General features: G+C 42.3%; 1 protein-coding gene across 1 annotated transcript in view; it reads left to right on the forward strand.

Annotated features, from left to right (window-relative positions):
* The window catches only part of SLC25A21 (solute carrier family 25 member 21), a 321849-nt gene that overhangs the window by 294417 nt on the left and 4156 nt on the right, over window positions 1-23276 (forward strand). The window contains exons 11-12 of the mRNA XM_044272495.1: window positions 19410-19591; window positions 21679-21731. Of these exons, the coding sequence (XP_044128430.1) occupies window positions 19410-19591; window positions 21679-21731 (235 nt within the window). The remainder of the gene's footprint in view (window positions 1-19409; window positions 19592-21678; window positions 21732-23276) is intronic.

Genomic DNA, 23276 nt, shown 5'->3' on the forward strand with positions numbered 1-23276 from the left:
GTATTAGAGAAACAGTTTTCTTCGTTTAGGAGGATAGCTAATTTGCATAACTCATAATTCTGTAATTCAGTATCGAAGAATGAGTTCTCTAAACCAGCCAACCCCCTTCACAAGTGGTACAATCTGGGAGAGTTACATAATGGGATCCTGAGTACAGGGTGTTCTTGTGCCCTGGAGATAGATGGAGGTTACCAAGACTGAAGATGGTTGTCAGCCTCTCCCAGATTTTGATTTTCTCTGTGTTCTTTAAAAAGATGACGCTACATAACTAATGTTTCCAGGTAATCCATTACTGTTCTGAGATTGGAATCATGCCTCCTATTTCTTCATCTTGGTTTCAATTCCATTTTCACAAATTCTAGGATCTTTTTTTTTTTAACCGGACTAAATGGTGGGTTGATGAGGGAACACGTCAAGCAGTGTTGCATCATGACATTATGTGGTCACTTTAGTACAGGTTAAATGGATGTGCCTTTCTACTTTGGTTGACAGCCATCTGTGTCACCACACCACAATGATGAAGTCATGGAAAATCTTGTTACGAATTATCACTATTTCCTATGGAAATGTGTCAACTGAAAAGAGACTAGTGTTAACTCTACTCCCTCACATCAAGTCATTAAATATTTTTACAAGGACATGAGTGATAGTTAGTTACTAAAACTAGTACTTGGAAAAGTTGTGTACTAATTTTTTTAGAAATTCTTATCCCTTCTGATGGTGTGATGCATTTTTTAGTTTGAACTGTAGCCTAGTCTTCGGTTCCTTTTGATGTAATGCAGATCTACAGCACTCAACAATGACTTAAAAATCCAACATGGCTGGTCAACTTCTTAACAGATATCTGCCACCCCCTAGCATCTAAAAACACACTGGAAAGTGCTGTTACATCTGATGGCGATCATACATCTAATATATAAAGCTGAGAGTATGTATGTGTGTATGTCCGTTAAAGTATTCCGCACCATCGCATTTACAATCACGAAATTTGGCACACAGGTACATCAAGTGTCCGGGAAGGTTTTGGACCAGGGTTTAACTCACTAGCAAGTACCATTCCTGAGAAATTCCCCCCAAAAATGCAAATATGGCACATGACCTACATTAGCCAATAGAAGCCTGCAGATCTTTCTCCTCAAATCCCAACTGCCATACACACAGTCACATGACCCTTATCAGCCAATAGAAGCTCGCAGGCCCTTAGTCTCTACATACGCACAGTTTTACACCAGGTTTCCTCAACCCAGCCATTTTTCTTCACTGCTGTAGGTCAGCTTTAAAGGGGCAGGGCGCTGTGGATGACACTGTTAAGGGAGCAGAGTGTTGTGGAGGTCATGTGTAGTTATTCCCCTAAGTGCACCTACACAGTAATAATTGCCCCTCAGTGCCCCCTCACAACAGTGCTGCCCCCTTAATGCCCCCCTTCCAAAATTGCTGACCCCTTAGTGTTCCCTCCCAGTAGTACTGCCTCCTTCGTGCCTCCCTTACATTAGTGCTTCCCCCTTAGTGTCCCTTTACAATAGTGCTACCTATTAGTGTCCCTCACAGTAGTGCTGCACCCTTAGTGCCCCCTTACAATAGTGCTGCCCTATTTGCTCCCCCTCACAGTATTGCTGTCCCCTTAATGTCCCCTCAAAATAGTGCTGCCCCTTTAGTGCAGAAGTAGATAATACTCACCTAGCCTTGTTCACCTGATGAACGGAGCACATCCCCTGGCTTGTGCTCTCTTCTACTCAGCATAGCAGGAACAATGACATCACTGCATCGCACCTGCTGAGGAGCGCACAGGTTAAGGGACGTTGAAGCAGGGAGCTGATGGCTCAGTGCATCACCATTGTACTCAACTTAAGGACTAAGATAAAGTTGATAGTGAGTCACATCGCAAGCTGTTGAAATCTGGGACTGTCCCGCTGGATCCTGAACGGTTGGGAGGTATGCTTTAAAGCAGAGATGCCCAACCTGCATCCTTCCAGCTGTTGCAAAACTACAACTCCCAGGATGCCTGCACAGCCTGCAGCTATTAGTTCATGCTGGGAGTTGTAGTTTTGCAACAGCTGGAGGGACGCAGGTTGAGCATGCCTGCTTTAAAGGGTTATTCCCATCTCAGACATTGGGGGCATTTTGCTAGGATATGCCCCCATGTCTGATAGGTGTAGGTCCCACCTCTGGGACCCACAATTATGCGTAAAACTGAGCCCGCAATGTGCCAGAGGGCGCACTGCGCATGTGCGGCCACCCTCTATTCATTCCTATGGGACCACCGAAAATAGCAGAGCATTGGTTTGGCTATTTCCGTCGGCCCCATGGAAGTAAATGAAGCTATTGCACGTTGCGCCTCCCATTCATTTCTATCGGACTGAAAATAGCCGAGTGTGCCTCTCTACACTCCCATAGGAATAAATGGAGGACGGCCGCGCATGCATGGTGTGACCTCCGGGACTTTGCGGGGGTGGAACCACACCTATCAGACATTGGGGGCATATCCTAGTGATATGCCCCATTGTCTCAGAAGGGAATCCTCCCAAGAGTATACAGTTCAAAGAAAAAGTATGGGAACCTTTTGGAATGATATGGATTTCTGCACAAATTGGTCATAAAATGTGATCTTCATCTAAGTCACAACAATAGACAATCACAGTCTGCTTAAACTAATAACACACAAAGAATTAAATGTTACCATGTTTTTTATTGAACACACCATGTAAACATTCACAGTGCAGGTGGAAAAAGTATGTGAACCTTTGGATTTAATAACTGGTTGAACCTCCTTTGGCAGCAATAACTTCAACCAGACGTTTCCTGCAGTTGCAGATCAGATGTGCACAACGGTGAGCAGTAATTCTTGACCATTACTCTTTGCAGAACTGTTTCAGTTCAGCAATATTCTTGGGATGTCTGGTGTGAATCGCTTTCTTGAGGTCATGCCACAGCATCTCAATCGGGTTGAGGTCAGGACTCTGACTGGGCCACTCCAGAAGGCGTATTTTCTTCTGTTTAAGTCATTCTGTTGTTCACTTACTTCTATACTTTGGGTCGTTGTCCTGTTGCAACACCCTTCTTCTGTTGAGCTTTAGCTGGTGGACAGATGGCCTTAAGTTCTCCTGCAAAATGTCTTGATAAATTGGGAATTCAATTTTCCTTCGATGATAGCAATCGGTCCAGGCCCTGACGCAACAAAGCAGCCCCAAACCATGATGCCCCCACCACCATACTTCACAGTTGGGATGAGATTTTGATGTTGGTGTGCTGTGCCTCTTTTTCTCCACACATAGTGTTGTGTGTTTCTTCCAAACAACTCAACTTTGGTTTCATCTGTCCACAGAATATTTTGCCAGTACTGCTGTGGAACATCCAGGTGCTCTTGTGCAAACTGTAAACGTGCACCAATGTTTTTTTTTTTTTTTACAGCAGTGGCTTCCTCTGTGGTATCCTTCCATGAAATCCATTCTTGTTTAGTGTTTTACATATTGTAGATTCGCTAACAGGGATGTTAGCATATGCCAGAGACTTTTGTAAGTCTTTTGCTGACACTCTAGGATTCTTCTTCACCTCATTGAGCAGTCTGCGCTGTGCTCTTGCAGTCATCTTTACAGGACAGCCACTCCTAGGGAGAGTAGCAGCAGTGCTGAACTTTCTCAATTTATAGACAATTTGTTTTACCGTGGACTGATGAATAGCAAGGCTTTTGGAGATACTTTTATAACCCTTTCCAGCTTTATGCAAGTCAACAATTCTTAATCGTAGGTCTTCTGAGAGCTCTTTGTGCAAGGCATCATTCACATCAGGCAATGCTTCTTGTGAAAAGCAAACCCAGAACTGGTGTGTGTTTTTTATAGGGCAGGGCAGCTGTAACCAACACCTCCAATCTCATCTCATTGATTGGATTCCAGTTGGCTGACACCTCACCCCAATTAGCTCTTAAAGATGTCATTAGTCTCGGGGTTCAAATACTTTTTCCACCTGCACTGTGAATGTTTACATGGTGTGTTCAATAAAAACATGGTAACATTTAATTATTTGTGTGTTATTAGTTTAAGCAGACTGTGATTGTCTATTGTTGTGACTAGGGCTGCACGATATGGGAATTTTGTGTGATTGCGATTAGGGCCCTAAAAATTGCGATAACGATATGCGATGCAATATTTTAAAGGGAATTGTGCTAGAGGTCTATTTACTTGGATTTTCCCATTTGAGCCGCTGACGCGGCTGGGTATGACATAGTTATGGGGGATCTGTGGATGACGCACTGTTATGTGGGGGATCTGTGGGTGACGCACTGTTATGTGGGGGATCTGTGGGTGACGCACTGTTATGTGGGGGATCTGTGGGTGACGCACTGTTATGTGGGGGATCTGTGGGTGATGCACTGTTATGTGGGGGATCTGTGGATGACGCTGTTATGTGGGGGATCTGTGGATGACGCACTGTTATGTGGGGGATCTGTGGATGACGCACTGTTATGTGGGGGATCTGTGGATGACGCACTGTTATGTGGGGGATCTGTGGATGACGCTGTCATGTGGGGCATCTGTGGAGGACGCTGTTATGTAGGGGATCTGTGGAGGACGCTGTTATGTGCGGCATCTGTGGAGGACGCTGTCATGTGCGGGATCTGTGGATGACGCTGTCATGTGGGGGATCTGTGGATGACGCTGTTATGTGGGGGATCTGTGGATGACGCTGTTATGTGGGGGATCTGTGGAGGACGCTGTTATGTGGGGGATCTGTGGATGACGCTGTTATGGGGGAATCTGTGGAGGACGCTGTTATGGGGGGATCTGTGGAGGACGCTGTTATGGGGGGATCTGTGGAGGACGCTGTTATGGGGGGATCTGTGGAGGACGCTGTTATGGGGGGATCTGTGGAGGACGCTGTTATGGGGGGATCTGTGGAGGACGCTGTTATGGGGGGATCTGTGGAGGACGCTGTTATGGGGGGATCTGTGGAGGACGCTGTTATGGGGGGATCTGTGGAGGATGCTGTTAAGGGGGATCTGTGGAGGACACTTATGGGGGACTTGTGGATAGCACTGTTATAGGGGATGTGTGCTATGACACATAGGGCCATGAGGGGGGCCAGCATAAGACACACATATAGCATCTTATGCTGGTCCCCCTCATGGCCCTATGTGTCCCTCATGTGTCCTAAACTGCGCACATAACTGGCTTTGTGTGTAAAGTATTTTACTACTGTGTGAAACAAGCTCTCTCCTATTGATAAAATGGCCAGCCTCTGTAGTCTGTATCTGTACTCACTGTCACAGTACTATGAATGCACTGCAGCGAGTGGCAGCAAGCGGGCCGGCCAGCGTGTGACTGACGTCACTTAGTAACGCTCCTCCCACTTCAGGAAGCAGAAGAGTTACTAAGTGATGTCAGTCACGCGCCGGCCGGCCCGCTCGCTGCCGTTCGCTGCATTGCATTCATCGTAATAGTGAGTACAGAGGCTGGCCATTTTATCAATAGGAGTCGGAGAGAGCTTGTTTCACACAGTAGTAAAATACTTTTCACAAAAAGCCAGTTATGTGCGCGGGGCCCCTTCATATATAATCGCGGCATTTTTTCGGGTCAGCCAAATCGCCATATCGCATTTGGCGATTATCGCGATTCGATTATTTTTTCGATATATCGTGCAGCCCTAGTTGTGACTTAGATGAAGATCAGAACACATTTGATGACCAATTTGTGCAGAAATCCATATCATTCCAAAGGGTTCACATACTTTTTCTTGCAACTGTATGTTATATTGTAATATCACATTGAATGTAACGAAAAAAAAATAGTGAGAAAAATGCTACATGCCAGTTATGGTATCACTAAATAGTGCTATAAAAGTAATATTTCTTTTTGCAGGAATAAAATGCTAGCACTAAGTGTTTATGGTTAACCATTTATGAAGGGCCCTCTTCATGGGTGGGCAATATGTATTGTAGGCAACAGATATTATCTTGGCCTAAAATGTACACACCTATGGATATGTAATACCATACAGAGAACAACAAAGTCCATTGAGGTGTGCTGTAGAAACGGTCTGCATGTGTGAGAAGAACAAGTGGACTGTCCATCACAGGTGTAGCCATCTATTGTTGTGTCTGCGGCTTCAATGTATTATCTGTGCAGTGATAAATGAACTTCAGAGGTGCGAGCGGAGAGCACCTGGTATTAACAGGAGGTCTCTCCTACCACAATGTTATTCCAACCTAACCCTGTTTATCTTCAGCGATCAGATGAGATCGGGCATTCTCAGGTTATCATAATCCATCATTTTCTAGCAGATTCTTAAAGGCATCTTTCTTTTCTCTGCCCTTCTCTTTCTTACATTTATTTGGACTGTGGTTTTTGGAATTCGTTTCAAATAAAAGAAGCTTTGAGTTGTTAAATGGAGCTCCTGCTATTTATTTTCGCCGGTTAGAAAGGGAGCGCTGTTGGCCATCTCACTGTATATTTTCCAGAATAATTAGGAAAATGTATTAAGAATCTGTCTTAAAAAAGACTCTTGTAGGTTCAAGATTTGGATTTTATGTAGAATGAAGTTCCATTTGTGTAGGAATTTCAAAAAGGAATTGTTTATGTGATTAGCTAATACCATGTTACCAAAGGGGTTGTCATGTCCTAGAGGAGGGTCCCCCTTCTATGAGCCAGACTGTAGAGCTGCTGCTGATTTACTAACACTCTCTAAAAAGTCCAAAGATCTGCCAAAGTTATCACCGAGGCTCAGGCTGGATGATACATTTGGTGCATCTTTCTAGAAATGTTAGACACTTTGTTCTAACTTCACACCACCTATTGGTTTGCTTGCTTTGGCACATTTTGGCAAATTTTGGTACACTTTTGGCATGCACTGATGCATTTAGCAGCACTCCCTTTCCACTAAGCCACTACGCTTTTCCGTGCATCTTACCTAGTAAACCACAAAAGATGTCTAATAACATAATAAATATGATGCAAGGTGTGTAAGCCAGATTTTTGGCACAATTTGAGCCAGAATTCCAGTTAATTTTAGCATAATAAATCTCCCCTACTATCTTTTGCATTTATTGGCAACAGTGCCATAACTGTAAGTCTAAAATACTCATTTTGTAAGATTGTATCACCATATGCCATATCACACTGTATACAATATATGGACCAGTACAACTCAAAAGTCTGGCAACTGCTGATTTTGTGTTAAAATGTAATATAACTTTATATTGCAAAATGACTTTTACCCTAAAAATCCATCAGCAGACACAAATTAAAAGGGAACCGGTCACCAGTTTTATGGTGTCCTAACTAAGGGCAACATAAACAAGTGACTGATTCTCTTAGCAAAATGCTGGGTCACTATTTTTAATTGACCCAGTCAATCTGCCAACATCTTGTATTGAAAAGCTCCAGCTCATAATGATGAGTCCTGAATATTAATGAGCTTCTGACTCTCCCCGTCCACCTGCTGCTGATTGACAGTTATTTTCCATATGAATCAGCAGCAGGTGGGCAGGGGAGTGGCTATAGCTCTGAATTAAAAAAACGCTGGACTCAATGACATCACGCTGGACTCTGCTCATTAGCATGTGGCATTTGGCATCTTTGTGTGTATATCATGAGGTAACCATCTGTCACACCAGCAAGTAAATACATCTAAGGCACTTTTTACTAGTTAATGATTGTATATAATTAGTTAGATTATAATCGAATATCCACATGACAGGTTCCCTTTAAATTACGGCACATCACTGAGAGAGAAACAGGGATTATTTATTTCATGTTTTCTGAATTCTGTGTTATTCCCCCTTCACCTTCCTGCAGACTCTGCACTAGGCATCACTGTGTATGAACCTGAACTCTTATTCAGTATCTGTGTTATATGGATCCCAAATACTCTGTCCATAATATTACGTGGGCCCATGCTATGCCTATGGCATGCTGCCTCACACAGGGGAGAACATTGATGTGCATGGGCCAGAGATATGGCCGCTTACCGCAGTCAGTATGCCTCTGTGCCTTGTGTGCTTTACCACATGCCCCCTATTTCTTACCAGCCTAGGCTTTTTAGCATAAGATGCTATTCACGTTTTTTCAGATTTTTGTTGGTGCTCAGACTGACTCACTGCACTTTTCACCAGTACCAGAAGTTTGCTCTTTTGGCACCGTCCTGTTTTTGGGAGACGTTCTTTTCTCTTAGCTGCATTCATATCCTCAGAAATACCACAGAGTACATAAACAATATGACCATATGCCTCAGTGCGGGGTCTCGGTTTGTCAATGGTGAAATAAGAGAACGTAAGTATCTGTTTTATAACCCCCAGATACACATCCTGTGATTTTAACGTTCTCGTAATGCGCCTGTTCCTTTTTGGAATCATTAGCGTATCTTTATAAACAGAGTATTTCCTAGCTAATGAGAAAATCACAAAACAACAATTTCTATGTTTATCTCCTGTTACTTAATAAATGACTTTTACATGGAACTGTTATAAAGTTTTTTTATGTATTTATTTTTGTAGGTTTTGTGCGGTTTTCTGCTGTTTACAAATCTTCCAAACACGTGACAATTACATTTGTAGAGTTCTTACTCCTTAGTTTGCTTCTCTGCCATACTTGCCGTACATCGTGTAGCACCCTTTTTGTCAGTATAAGGGTGTTTCCAGACATTTATGGCATATCAATACTTTGGGAGCCCTACCAAGAGAGACCATATTTGGGTCATAAAGTGAGTTTGTAGATGTTTATGACATATTCTTATATGTTTCCCACCTATTGGGAAAATAAGCATCACCTAACTCTCGTTCCACAAAGTATAGCAGCTGGCAAGAGTTACGCTTGGGCCCCCCTTCCCTCAATGTGGTGCACCTAGCCTTTCTGGTGCCTGGGACAAAAACTGAAACAGTACCCCCTATGCCAAATTCTCAACTTGACCTCTTCCCTCCAGTCCAACTGTTAAAGACCTACTTGGAAAACATTACATACAGCGCTACAAAATATACAGGGTAATACATTGCCACTTACCTCATACATTCAGTGGCATCTCCTCTGATTGTGATGTAATCTTTCATCATCTTCTCCATTCAGGCCAGACCAACATGATGATGATTTCTTTTAGCCATCTCTTGTCTCTGCAGAGTTTGACAAACATACATCTTAGTTTCCTACTTTTCCATCATCCTCCCACCTTCTCAACAACCCACCCTGCCAACCCCAATACTGTGCTGACTGTGCTCCCCAATTCTATACTGCAGAAACAGTTACCCTGAAAATACTGGTATCACGCAAATAGTGCCCCCTTCAATAATTATTGGCACACAGTTCCCTAAACAATAACTGGGCCCAGCAAATAGTGTCCCTGACAGTAATAGTGTTGTAAACATAACGTCCACCAAAAATAATTGTGCTAAGCTATTACTGTGTCAGGGTGCCCCCCACAGTAATAGTGCTCCCCAAAGTCCCACCAATAGATATAATTATCTGCTAGAATGCCCTTAGTGTTAACAGTGCCCCCAATAGTAGTAATGTCACCATTGTGCCCATTCCAGCAATTATGTTCCCCATAGTCCCCTAGTAGTAATAATTCTCCTTCTAATGTGTACCAGTAGAAAAATACCCTTTAATGTGTGCCAGCAGGCTCGGACTGGCCCACCGGGGAGCCGGGGAAATGCCTGGTGGGCCCCTGCCTAGTTGAACCCCCGCCCCTCAAGGACATTTCTCTCAGGAGCAGCTCCAGAGACTGGACTAAACACTACTTTGTGGTTACAGGACCTGTGGTGATGTCATAGGGATGTGATCAGCCATGTGTGTGGGAAGAGTTAGGGGAACAGGCTGTGCTGGTAGAGAATGCAGAGGTACTCTATGTATGGAAGGTGTGTATAAAGCAGGGCTATGGAGGTGTAACCAGTCTATTGTACAGTTTTCTGTGTGTAATGTGCACACCGTAGTTCTATCTGTGTAATGGACTTGTAGCAGAGCTGTGTGTGCAATGTGTATATAGTAAACTATCTGTGTAATGGGCATGTGGTAGAGCTGTGTATGTAATATGTTTATACCAGCGTCAGGTGGGCCCAGTGTGTGACAGCGTCAGAAGGGCGCTGTGTATGTCAGCATCAGGTGGGCGCTGTATATAGCAGCATCAGGTGGGCGCTGTGTATGGCAGCATCAGGTGGGCGCTGTGTATGGCAGCATCAGGTGGGCGCTGTGTATGGCAGCGTCAGGTGGGCGCTATGTATGGCAGCGTCAGGTGGGCGCTGTGTATGGCAGCGTCAGGTGGGCCCTGTGTATGGCAGCGTCAGGTGGGCCCTGTGTATGGCAGCGCCAGGTGGGCCCTGTGTATGGCAGCGCCAGGTGGGCCCTGTGTATGGCAGCATCAGGTGGGCCCTGTATATGGCAGCGTCAGGTGGGCCCTGTATATGGCAGCGTCAGATAGGCGCTGTGTATGGCAGGTTCAGATGAGCGCTGTGTATGGCAGCGTCAGGTGGGCCCTGTCTATGGCAGCGCCAGGTGGGCGCTGTGCATGGCAGCGTCAGGTGGGCCCTGTGTATGGTGTTGGATAAATGTAAAATTGTGTACATTTATTTCTGCATCGGAGACTAGCAATGGTTTCCCTGCATAAATATCAGCCTCATAACGCTATGTGGGCATTATATATGTGAATTACCGCAAAATTTGTACTCCTCCTCTGCTAAAAATAATCCTCAAAATCAGTGGCGTACCTACCATATAGGCAGACCACGCAGCTGCTATGGGGCCCGTGAGGAAGAGGGGCCCGAAGTGGAGTAGAGGCCCCGCCCCCTAATTGCTCCTGTCTATCTTTCTAAAGCTAAAGGACCTTTGATGATGTCATCACAGGTCCTGTAAGGGAACTGCACAGTGTAAAGTGTAGGTCCCAGGTTAGAACAGTGCATCTGCCAGGACCTGTGAAGACATCATCTTCAACTTTACAGGTCCTGCAGAATATAGCAAAGGAACCACACCAAAAATAGTGTAGTTCCTAGGTTTGAAAGGTACATCTTCCAGGACCTGTGATGACATCATCAAAGGTCCTTTAACCACTAACAGCAAGTATTAGAAGTTCACAATCAGCTCCGCATTGATCCATACAGACTGGACTGGAATAGAGTGGTAAGAGGAGGTCCTCCACTTCTCGTAATTTACACACACCCCCGCCCAGTTTTTATTCATTGCTCACTCATGTATAATACTTTAGACATTTACAGTGACCACTACCTCATGTACCTCACACACACAGTGACCATAATGTATAACTGACCACATATTTCTGTAAACACTGCATCTACAGTATGATCTTGATCACCTCGCCACTTTACTTGCCCTGCAGTGATCCTGGCGCTGCCATCTTTCAGGTGGTGGCAGGCCCGCCTCTTGATACATGTGGTGCGGTGCCTGCATGCCCTGTGAGATGCAAACCTTACCTGCTGGGAGTTGTAGTTTTCCTGCAACATGCTGTAATTTTATATCACAATTATGATTGCATGCTACAAAAATTTGAATAAACCTTGCTAAAAAAAAAGTCATACACACCAACATACGGTATTAATATAGTACAGATTGACCCCTTAAAAAATGAGTCCTCACACAGCAACGTAGAAGTAAATGTAAAAAAAATACTGTGTTTTTTTTCATTTTGTGCTTTAGTTGTTTTTTTTATTTTTAGTATTAACCTGTAGGATACCTAGGTTTAAAAAATAAATAAAAAATGTCACTTTCCCATAATAAAGTCATATAAAATTATAAATTACAGGAAAAAAGAAAAACTGGGTCAAAACAAAGTCTTATGCCAAGCAATCTAAAAATTGTATGTACTCCGAAATGGTACCAATTAAACTGTAACCTTATCCTGCAAAAAACAAACTCCTACATAAGACAATCGCCCAAGAAAAAAAAAAAATGGCTTTCAGAAAATGGTAACACAAAAAGATATATATTTCACTGTGTAAAACTTAAAGGGATTGTCCTCTCTCAGACAATGGGGGCATATGGCTTGTCTTTTAGATGTGGGTCCCACCTATATCCGTAACGGAGCCCCGCAAGGTGGTGGCTGGAGGACTCCGGTTCGGTCACCACCAAGCGGTCTCCCCATAGAAGTGAATGGGAGCGCACCGCGCATGACCGCCCACCGCTCCCATTCACTTCTATGGGCTCGACAGAAATAGCTGAGCCAGCGCAGAGGGTATTTGTGGCAGCCCCATAGAAAATAAATGGAGGCCGGCTGCGTATACGCATCGCGCCCTCCACCACTTTCAGGGCTCCATTCTCAATTTAGGTGTGGGTCCCAGCATAGGTGTGACCCGCACCTATAAGACAATGGGGCATATCCTAGCAATATGCCAACATCTGTAAAAATATGACATGACCTATCCCCTAAGGTGAATGCCATAAAAAAACAGCCATTTTTTTGTCCCCTTGCCCCAAAAAAGTGTAATATTGAACGAGTAAAAAATCATATGCACCCAAAAATTGCAACAATAAATATTTCAACTCTTCCTGCAAAAAACGAGCCCCTACACAAGATCATTGGCAGAAAAATAAAAAATATAATGCTTTATTATGTAAAAAAAAATATACAAAGATAGACATATTGTCACAGTGTAGTTCACTGCGACACAGGTTACCGTGTTGCTCGCTTAAGTAGCTCTTGGGCGTAATGACTGCGGTGGATGCCGTGTAGGCTGATTACCTGATGAACGAACAAAACGCTCATTCTTCGGGTATCGTAATTCGATAGTTTGTGCACACATAAAAATAATCATTTGCTGCAGGTAGATTGTGCTGTGTAATCACGATCTGCTGCCGGCAAACAAGTAGTCAGTATGGGGAAGAACAATGACAATAGTGATCACTGCTCCCCATACAGTGGAGATCACTGCATGTAAATACAGCGTTCTCCTCCGTTAAAGAGCAGGCAATTGTCGGGAAGGAACGCTTCCTTCCCAACAAGCTCCTGCTCTGTCGCCCTGTGTAAAGGGATCTTTTTTCTTTTTTTTTTATATAACCTTTATTCTTTTCTTTTTTAAGACATAAAATCTTTCATCAGATCAATAACATAGCATAATAGAACATATTCCATATTACTACTATAAAACATATCATGTAATATCACCCAACCACCCACCCCCCACCCCAGGGGAGGGAGGAGGGGAGAGAGAACGGAAGAGAAGGAGAGAGAAGAAAAAAAAAAAAAGGAACACAACTCTACCTAGTATGGCCATTTGTTCCAAACCTCATCAAGTCCCGTTGGATTTTTAGTGTGGCACCCCGAAACCCGGTGGATTTTAATAAGGTTTTCTACTGATGCTCGCCACTGTCCCACTGTGGGCGGGTCTTCTTTTATCCATTTTCTAAGTATAAGAAGTCTAGCCTGAAATAGTACTTTACTCAGAACCACTCGAACCTCCTTCTTTAATTTCAGATGTTCTATTGCTCCCAATATACAAACTACTGGATCTTCAGTCACCTGAACCTCCAGGAATATCGCAACAATCTCTAGAATCTCCTTCCAATATCTAAAAAGTCTGGGACATCTCCAGAAACAGTGTATTAAATCTGCCCCCCCCCCCCTTCCCCACATTTTGGGCAATTGTCCAACATTCTGACTCCCATTCTCTTTAAGATCTTAGGAGAACGATGTAATCTATGTACTATAAAGAACTGTGATATTTTATGTGAACCCCTATCTGACACCATTGGATAGTTTCTAAGAGCATCTTGCCATTTCTCATCAGAAAAAAAAGGTTGAAGTTCTTCTTCCCATTTTTTTTTTGAGCCAATATTATAGTCCGTTCTCTCTTTCCTTCCATCAATATCCTATATCTTTTTTTTGCTATACCACTTTTTTCTCCACTCTCAGTAAATTTATCTATTAGATCTGATTGTTCCTTTCTGTATTTGTCCAAATTTACCCCTATCCTTAATGCGTTCCTAAGCTGGAAGTATTTATAGATATCCTTTTGAGGAATCCCAAACTCCCTAACCTGTGTGTTAAAATCCTTCAGTTTATCATCTTCGATTACTTGAGATAAGTATTTTATCCCCTTTTTTTTCCCAATCAATGTACCTCCTAAGTGTTTGTAACTCTTTTAAATTTAAATTTTTCCAAATGGGTGTATATTGAAGAAAACCTTTTATCCCAAGTAGTTTTTTAATCTGCCCCCAAATGTGCTCCATTGTGTTCATAATAGCATTTCCTATATTATTTTTGTCAAGTGTACCCGATTCCATTATCTCTAAATAATTTAATTCCCCTCCCCAACCCATTTTGCTTAATATGTGTCTCCCCACTAAACTATTCAAACTATCTCTTATCTGACTATATTGTGTTATCAAATAATACAAAAACCAGTTAGGAACCGCCAACCCACCCTCTCTCACTGGGAGCTGGAGCACTTCCTTTTTTATCCTAGGGGTAGAGCCCTTCCATATAAATTCCCCCATTAGGCGGTCCAATAACTTAAATGTCTTCTGTGGGAGTCTTATTGGGGCGTTTTGTAACACATACAGTACCTTTGGTAAAAAGATCATTTTTATTAAATTTACCCGACCTTGAATAGAGAGTGGTAGTCTTTTCCAGATATGTATTTTAGTTCTAAGTTCTTTTATTACTGGGAGTACATTTAATTTTTCATAATCCTCTATATTACCAGAAAATTGTATACCCAAATATTTTAAACTCTCGTGTTTCTCAAGTACTTGAACTCTTAAGTCTCTCCCTAGCTGCCCCTCCCCCAATACCATCATGTGAGATTTCGCCCAGTTAATATTTAATCCGGAAAAAAAGCCAAACTTATCTATTTTATCTAATACTCTACTAAACTGATTCCCTGTGTTATGCATAAATAACAAAATATCGTCGGCATACATTAATAGTTTTTCATCTCCTCCCGAATATTGAAAACCTTTTATCTCCCTATCATCTCTTATTATATTTGCAAGAGGCTCAATTGCTATAGCAAATAATAATGGGGAAAGAGGGCATCCCTGCCTGGTGCCCCGATAAAGGGATCTTAACAGATTAGGTTATCAACTACAATGAGCTGCTTAATGAGAAACAATCTGATATAGAGCAGTGCACAATACCGTTCTGTTTTGCACACTGTATTGTGCGCTAAACTGCAAATATTCATGTGCATGAGCCCGAAAAATGAACAAGTAATATTTCTTTTTGATAACTGTAGGCTGGGCCCCTAGAATAATTTCCACTGGTGGGTCCTAGGCATCCCAGTCCGACACTGTGTGCCAGTACGAAAAATACCATATAATGTGTGCCACTACAAAAAATACCAAATAATGTGTGCCACTACAAAAATACCCCCTTATAATGTGTGCCACTACAAAAATACCCCCTTATAATGTGTGCCAGTACAAAAATACCATATAATGTGTGCCAGTACAAAAATACCCCCTTATAATGTGTGTCAGTGCCAAAAATACTGCATGTGCAGTAGTACAAAAAATATCCCCTTATAATGTGCACCAGCACAAAAAATGCCCCCTTATAATGCATGCCAGTTAAAAAAATGCCCCCTTAAAATGTGAGCCAGTACAAAAAAATCCCCCCTTCTGTGTGCCAGTACATACAAATGCCTTTATTTAGTGCCCCAGTAAAGCCAATGTCCCTATAGTGCCCCTCCTTAATATGTGCCAGTACAATAACATGCCCCCTTATGTATTCCAGTATAAAATGCCCCTATTTAGTGCTCCCAATAGATGCCCCCATAGTGCCCTCCCATGGTGGTCCAACAGCATGGTGCCAAATAAAAAAATATAAACACATATACTTACCTCCATGTGGCTATTGGTGAAGCGGTGCAGGCCTCTTCCGGCCTGAGTACCAAACTACGGTATATATCGCCATGCCCCGCCACAGCATCCTAACAGTGTTGCCTGAGGGTGGGGATACATAATTGGCAGTGCGCCACTGGCACGGAGGGCCCTGTAGGCCCCCCCTGGCTTAGGAGCCTGGCGCAATTGCAACCTTTGCTTCCCCTATGGCTATGCCCCTGGCTGGCATCTAGCTGCCAGCTGAATAGAAATCTGATGTTTTAATTTCCTTCTCTGAAAGAGCTGTAGCTGGTTGGAGTCAAGAGATGGGGCCCCTGCCTATTAAACATTTCCTGCAATTACTAGTTGCATCTGCAATGCAATGAACGGAGATGTGAATGTGCTGGAGCTACAACGGTTGTTACACCCACACTGATCTGATATTCATGCCCTATCCTGGGAACAGGCCATCAGTATCCTGGAAGACCCCTATATGTCTAACTCGCGTATCCCGTAAGATTTTATTATAATATACCATAAATGATCAGCTTTAGCAGTGGGATCCAAACTTGCCACCAAGGGGAAACCCTAGAAAACGGATTTAAAGTAAAGAAAAAAAATCATCAGCCACTATAATACAAATAGTTTTGGCAGCCTATACTGGATTATTTGTCTATATTGAACCAACCATCCAACCAACAAGGTTAGTTTTAGGAAACAACCAAAGAGCCCCCTGACGATAAACCAGCACGTGCTCCCAGTGCAGAACTGCACTAAAATGGATATTTCACAAACACTAATGAGCAAATGTAATCTACCAGGAAATTCCGCTGGTGAAATAACGATCCAATAGTAACATACACGCAGTTTGTGGTAATTTATTTCAGAGCTTTGTTCCTGAATGTTTCTACCCTTAAAATTAATACTGTCTACTTTTCTAACACTGTATTATAATCCAGAATGCCACACCTATTAAGAGAAGTATACTGTAGATGTAACATTTCTGCCCTGATAATTGGATTGAAGATTGTAGAGTCAGTGGGACACACACGTCCGCTTTGTCTTTCTTACAAATTACCGGTAATCTGGGCTCCATAAAAATGGTAAAAGTTACAGTTGAGATCCATGTGCATATCTTGCGGCTGTGCTTTAAAAAAAACTAGTATATGGGTCATGTGGTAAATGTAACTTATATGTATAATTATATTTGCCTCTGTCCATGTAAACCACAAACTACAGCTACATGCACACGACCATATGTGTTTTGCGGTCCGCAAAAAAAAACAGATGACGTCATGTGTCATACGTTTATTTTGCGGATCCATTGTAACAATGCCTAAAACGGACAAGAATAGGGCATGTTCTATTTTCTTTGCGGGGCTACGGAACGGACATACTGATGCGGACAGCACACGTTTTTTGCTGACCCATTGAAATGAATGAGTCCGCATCCTTTCCGCAAAATAAAACGGAACGGACATGGAAACAAAATACGTTCGTGTGAATGTAATATAAATATTCCTAATGCAATATTATTATTTTATGCACTTATATAGCGCTACTATATTCCGCAGCGCTTTACAGACATTAGCATCACCATTAGCAACAAACTGTCCCCAATGGGGGTCACAATCTAAGGTAATATAAATCAATATACTATAAAGCAACATAAGATAAATCAATTTAACACATATCATCCTAAATATATCAGTATACTATAAAGCAACATAAAATAACATAAATCATAATCTAAATCGGCTTAATATAGCATAAATCAGTATACTCTAAAGCAACATAATATTGCATAAATCAACATAAGAAATCATCATGTCCATATACATAAATCCATATACTATAAAATAACATAAATCAGCATACTATAAATCATCCTAATATAGCATAAATCAGTATACTCTAAAGTAACACATTACATAAATCAGCATATCAGCCATATACATAAAACATAATTCCATATACTATAAAGCACCATAAAATAACATAAATCATCATTATATAGCATAAATCAGCATAAAAAACTAATTTAAATCAGTATATAAATTAACATTTTAACTTGGTACTAAGTAATACAACAATAATAATATATTCTATTAAATTAACTATTCTATATTTACTTCCTTAGATTATGATATTTTATAGCAGGAAACTTTGTACTACTATATTTTTAAAAACTTTTTTTTGCTGATTATTTTTCGACTTTTTGCCTATTTTAAAAGTGTCATTCTATCTCCCAGGGGCCAATATTATTTTTTCATGCTAAATCCTTTTAATGTAAAAAATAAAAAAAATTGATTGATGTCCACCTTTAAATAATTAAACGATTGTTTAAAATATTAAGCTCTGGTAACATGGCTGGGTGCTTTCATGTTCCTAGGAGTGTGACTGCTCCCTTAAACCATATCCTAATGCCTTTAGTAGGTAAAAGCTATTTAATTCAAGGGCACGGCCCCGCAGTGCATTACCACAGCGAGCTTGTTAGTTTAGTAGTGAGAGAACATTTCCTGCTGACAGATCTGCGACATCTGAGGAGAAATGTGGAAAAAACCTGCAGGCCAGCGACAGCCTTATATGAGCGAGTGTGTGCGTGCTTTTTTGTTTTTTTTCTGCCTTTATTTAATTTAGCATTTGGGGGTCTTGCGGACACATACGTACACTTTAGTGGGCTTCCTGGTGCAGGGGCTTGCTGTCATTTGTAAAATATTCTGGCCAATTAGCTAATAGAGTACTCGGGTTTCTTGTGTTTTGATACAGTAATACTAAGTACATTGTAAAGGCCAATTACACAAATCATCCCCATATGCCGAAACCAGAGTCTCGTTATGGACTGTATTTATGAATCCTGTGTGAGGAAATGTGCCCACAGGCGATTTGGACCATGTGCGAAAACAGAGCCAATGGGATTGTCAGGGAAGAATCTTTGCAACCCGCGGAAATCCTCCCGCATCTCTCTGCAAGGAGCCCATTGTGCTGGGTGCCAGGTTGCTGATTAAAGGCACATTACCCAGAATCCTCTTAAACCCACGTATGAAGCTTCGAGCAAATAACATCTCCCCCACCGACACGGGCAGGAAAACACAGCATTAGCAGAACGCCTAAGCCAGACGAAAAAAACGCCTTAACAGTCGTATTGCTCCCAGTGGAAGGCGCTTGTTGGGGCAATGAGGAGATGTGTTTTTTCTTCTCAATAAGAAGGTCAGGATTAATGTTCGGGCAAAGGCGTGCTAAGCTTGAAGCTGTTTTTCTTATAAAAGGTGCACCTCATTGTATGGTACAGGTGCAGGCAAAAAAAAAATACAGTTCCCAGATGAAGATTAATTTTTACCATAAGGTGTCACGCTTGCTCTCTCCCTCTCGTTTACCCACCTGTTCATAGGATTTCACTAGTCGTTTCTCCTTTTTGGAGCCTGTGCCATGTAAATGAGACCACTACTTAGGTGCTGGCAGGACTCCACCCCGCTGTGGTTTCACGGTTATCTTCCTGAGCCTTTTAAATCTCTCGATCACTGTAATTATGGGATGATGTTTTTGGAGGAGAAAACCCGTGCCAGAATTTGGAACGCTCAATGTACATTTCTTGTTTTTTTTAGGTTACACTTTTTGTCATAGAGTTTTATATATTTTTTTTATGTGCCGTTGCTTATCTAGGACGCAAGGTTGGAGTTCTTAAGGAAGTTTGCAATTGGCTTAGCTTCTGGGACACTGGCTTCCATCATTAACATCCCATTCGATGTGGCTAAGAGTCGGATTCAGGGGCCACAGCCGGAACCTGGAGTCATTAAATATCGCAGCTGTTGGAAGACCATTGTTACGGTTTATAAGGAAGAAGGGTAGGAGGATTATTTAAAATTTCTACTTAATTTCATAAATTACTCTGCCCTTCCATCCTTTATTAGAATACAGTTTGTTTTAATATTTTCAACTTGAAGATTTAATGAAATTTCAATAATTTGGTGTGTTGTGTGTTAAATATTACTGACCACTTAGACCATAGATAAATCCAGCTAAAGGTCCTTTTACTGTTACTGCACCAACCGTTACCTGGTAAAGCTCCAATTATCTAATAATCCTATACTCAAAAATCAAGAAGCATTCAAGTTCCCATAAAATATACATATTTTATTGAATATTATTAATTAATACTCTGAAAATGGATTCAGTAAAACATAGTCGACATATGCCCAGCATATAGTAATTTTTTTGTTCCCATATAGCATGTGAAAGTAACAGAAGTGCTTACCGCTAGTTTTAACCAGCAAGTACTACTGCCCTCGTAACATTAAAGGGGCTGTGCAAGAATGGGGAGAGGTTTGGCCGGACCTGTAAAGGGAAGATGTCTTACCTGCTTTCCAGCGTTGGCTCCCCGCCCTTCTTCTCCTTATCCTCCAGGCCTGCTCCTCTGGGCTCCCTTGCTTTAAACATCCAGTTTGACATCACCGCAGTCAATCACTGACCGCGGCGGTGACCAGCTCCCCTTACATTATGACAAATGGTCACATGACACAAGGGGATCCAGTCTCCGCCGCGGCTAGTGATTGCCTAGTGATCAAACCAGATCTTTACGGTGAGGGAACCCAGTTGTGCATTGCTGGCCTGGAGGAGAAGGAGCAGGGGACCCAGCGCCAGAAAGCAAGTATGTAATTTTCCTTTTACAGATCTGGCCAAGTGGGGGGGGAGGGGTGCCAACCCCCCCCCCCCCCTCCTTTCTTGCGCAACCCCTTTAAAGTAACAGTGATGACATTATAATCAGAGTACTCACCCCCCATACTTGGACGCCCCACCACCTTTTGTTTCGCCAGGAGGTGATCACCTAGAGAAGAGAGATTGATTTACTAAGACCCCTTGAGTTAATCGTGCCTGGGGCCTGATCACCATTGGGAGAATAAGTCATCAATATTTAACTCCCAGAAAACCCCTTTTAAGGCCAACAACACTTGGGCCTCCCATGATCCAACCGAACCAACTTAGTTCACCATAGAACCTTAGGGCCCCTTGCAGACGAGTGTTCCTCCTGCAGCGAGTCCGCAGCGCAGCACCCGGCCTGACCTCCCAGCACTGGCAGGATTCACATAGCATTACCGGTATATTGATTTATGATGCTATGTAACCCTTGCAGTTCTGGAATGTATTGGATAACACTGGCAGCATTATGCCAGTGTTATCCAATACATTCCAGAACTGTAAGTGTTACATAGCATCATAATTCAATATAATGCTATGTGACCCCCGGCAGCGCTGGGAAGTCAGGCCGGGAGCTGCGATGCGGACTCGCTGTGGGAAGAACGCTCGTCTGCAAGTGGCCTTAGGGTACCTGCACAAGGGGTGGATATTTTCTCTGCAATGACATGCCGATTTTCCTGCAAATGTCACCATGGATTTAATTCCTCGCATCGATAGAATTGAAATCCACAGAGAAAAACTGCAAAATAAATTGACATGTTGTGGAATACAAAATCTGCATTGCTGGTACTAAATTACGCTGTGATTTTCCATTGTGTAGAAAATCTACGCGTAATATGCAACTTGTGCATGGTGCCTAATAGCTACTGAAAGGCATAACTCCAAGACGCAAATCTAATCCTTCAGGCACTGGCTGATTGATCCTTTCCTGTGTGTCGGAGGCCAGAAATTGTGGGAACGAGAGTGATGAGAGACCTATGAGATGATTATCACTTATTTTATTATTTTACACCGCTCAGACCCTTTTTTTTTTAAAATTATCGATCTGGACAGCCCCTTTAAGAAACGCTGCACGCCATCATACAGGTCGTGATTATCTATTTGTTGGCTCCCGACTCACATATGGAGAATCACTATGTACATTCACCCTACACAATGTGAATCCTCTTTGTATTGATTACAGTGTACAGTGTGCGTACTGTTACAATGTGTAACACCTGTTTTCCATATCTTTCAGGTTCCTGGCTCTCTACAAAGGTCTTCTTCCAAAGATCATGCGGCTCGGGCCTGGTAATTCCTGTCCTAATTATCCTCGTTAGCAGTTGTATATGAAGTCATTCTAGAGTCGGTAATCGGACCTTTATTAGGTGTTATCATTATTTGCGGCACTATAATTACAATTTTGAACACAAAAGCTGCAGGACATTATTCTCAATTAGCCACCGGTTTATGTATCAAGCTGATTAATAGCTTCATTTAGCATTCGTAATTTACTGTGCCGTCTGTTCAGGTCTAGACCCGGAGCTAGGACCTTGTTTTATGAAAGGCGCAAAACATAAAAGAGAATCTTCATTCACATGTCTAACCCCGAGAGAAGTATTTTTAGCAGTGGGCGATGGCCGAGGGGCCTGCCGTTTCCTCCACCTGTGTACACCTAATTTCTAGCTTCGCATTTTTCCTTCTTCGTGCCTTGTCAAGAGTCAAGAATTTCAGCTTGATTTTTGGCACAACTGCCACATTGCGCAAACCTGTTCAGTTTGGTAACTGTCAAGAAGCTTTGGGATTTTGCTCTCCATTGTCCACTAAATGCGCACCTCGGGTTATTTGAGAATGGATTTATTCGAATTTTTTTAACTTTGTGTTTTGCAAGAAGGTTACATAATAAATTGGGATTTAAAACTCCAGAGATCCAGTAAATTCAAAGCTTTCTAAATCAGATGTATAATTACCAGGTTTCTTATGCAAGAGGAGATATGTTGATTCACAACCAAAGCCCGGAGGCAAGTGGCCTCATCTTGATGGGAGAGGGGTTCAATGCAATGACGAGGCCATATTCCAGATCTGTGTTGTACAGATTCATAATCTATAGACTTCTGAGTTGATATGGTATGCAGACAGAGGTATTTTCCCATAGAATTGGTTCCTGTAGGACGCCTCATACATGGACACACACAAAATACCTACTGATCAGGGGTAGGTGGCACCATAGCAAAACCAAACAATGCAACAGCACTGTGCAAACACAAATAATAAAGTAAATACGATAGTGCCATACCAGCTCAAGAAAATGTACTAAAGCTATTATAAATGTTAGATTCTTGGCAAATACAATTTGTACAAATTTATTTGTGCCTGTCCGCCAGCGTCAAGCCTCTGTAACGTTTTCCTGCATAATCCTGCTACTAACGATGCATGCAGCGCTGCCTGAGTATTAATACAAGCTTTCCTGATTAGTAATGAGTTGTATTGAAGTTTTTATTATACCATACAATCTCAATTCACCCTTATGGCTCTATGTATTGGTGTGTCCGGTAGTGTCTGGTGTAAGCCCACTCAGTATTAGCAGTTCATATTGTTAATAGTTATAGGTGTTTTAGGTAAGAAGGACCCATCCTAGTATAGTTCTAAGACAGACCTTAACGGATGATGGCCAGGGCTCCTGCACCAGAGGACCAGTGGAAGATCAGGAATATATTATGAATGTAGCATAGATGCAATCCTCAGCACTTGTGAAATCTGATGCAACAGGGAAATATATATATTGTCGCATTACCCCTGTTCATGTATCCTATCCCAATTGGGGTACCCACTCTATGGACCAGAAAAAAGAGCTGC

This window comes from Bufo gargarizans, chromosome 11 (assembly GCF_014858855.1).
Source record: "Bufo gargarizans isolate SCDJY-AF-19 chromosome 11, ASM1485885v1, whole genome shotgun sequence".
Taxonomy (NCBI): Eukaryota; Metazoa; Chordata; class Amphibia; order Anura; family Bufonidae; genus Bufo; species Bufo gargarizans.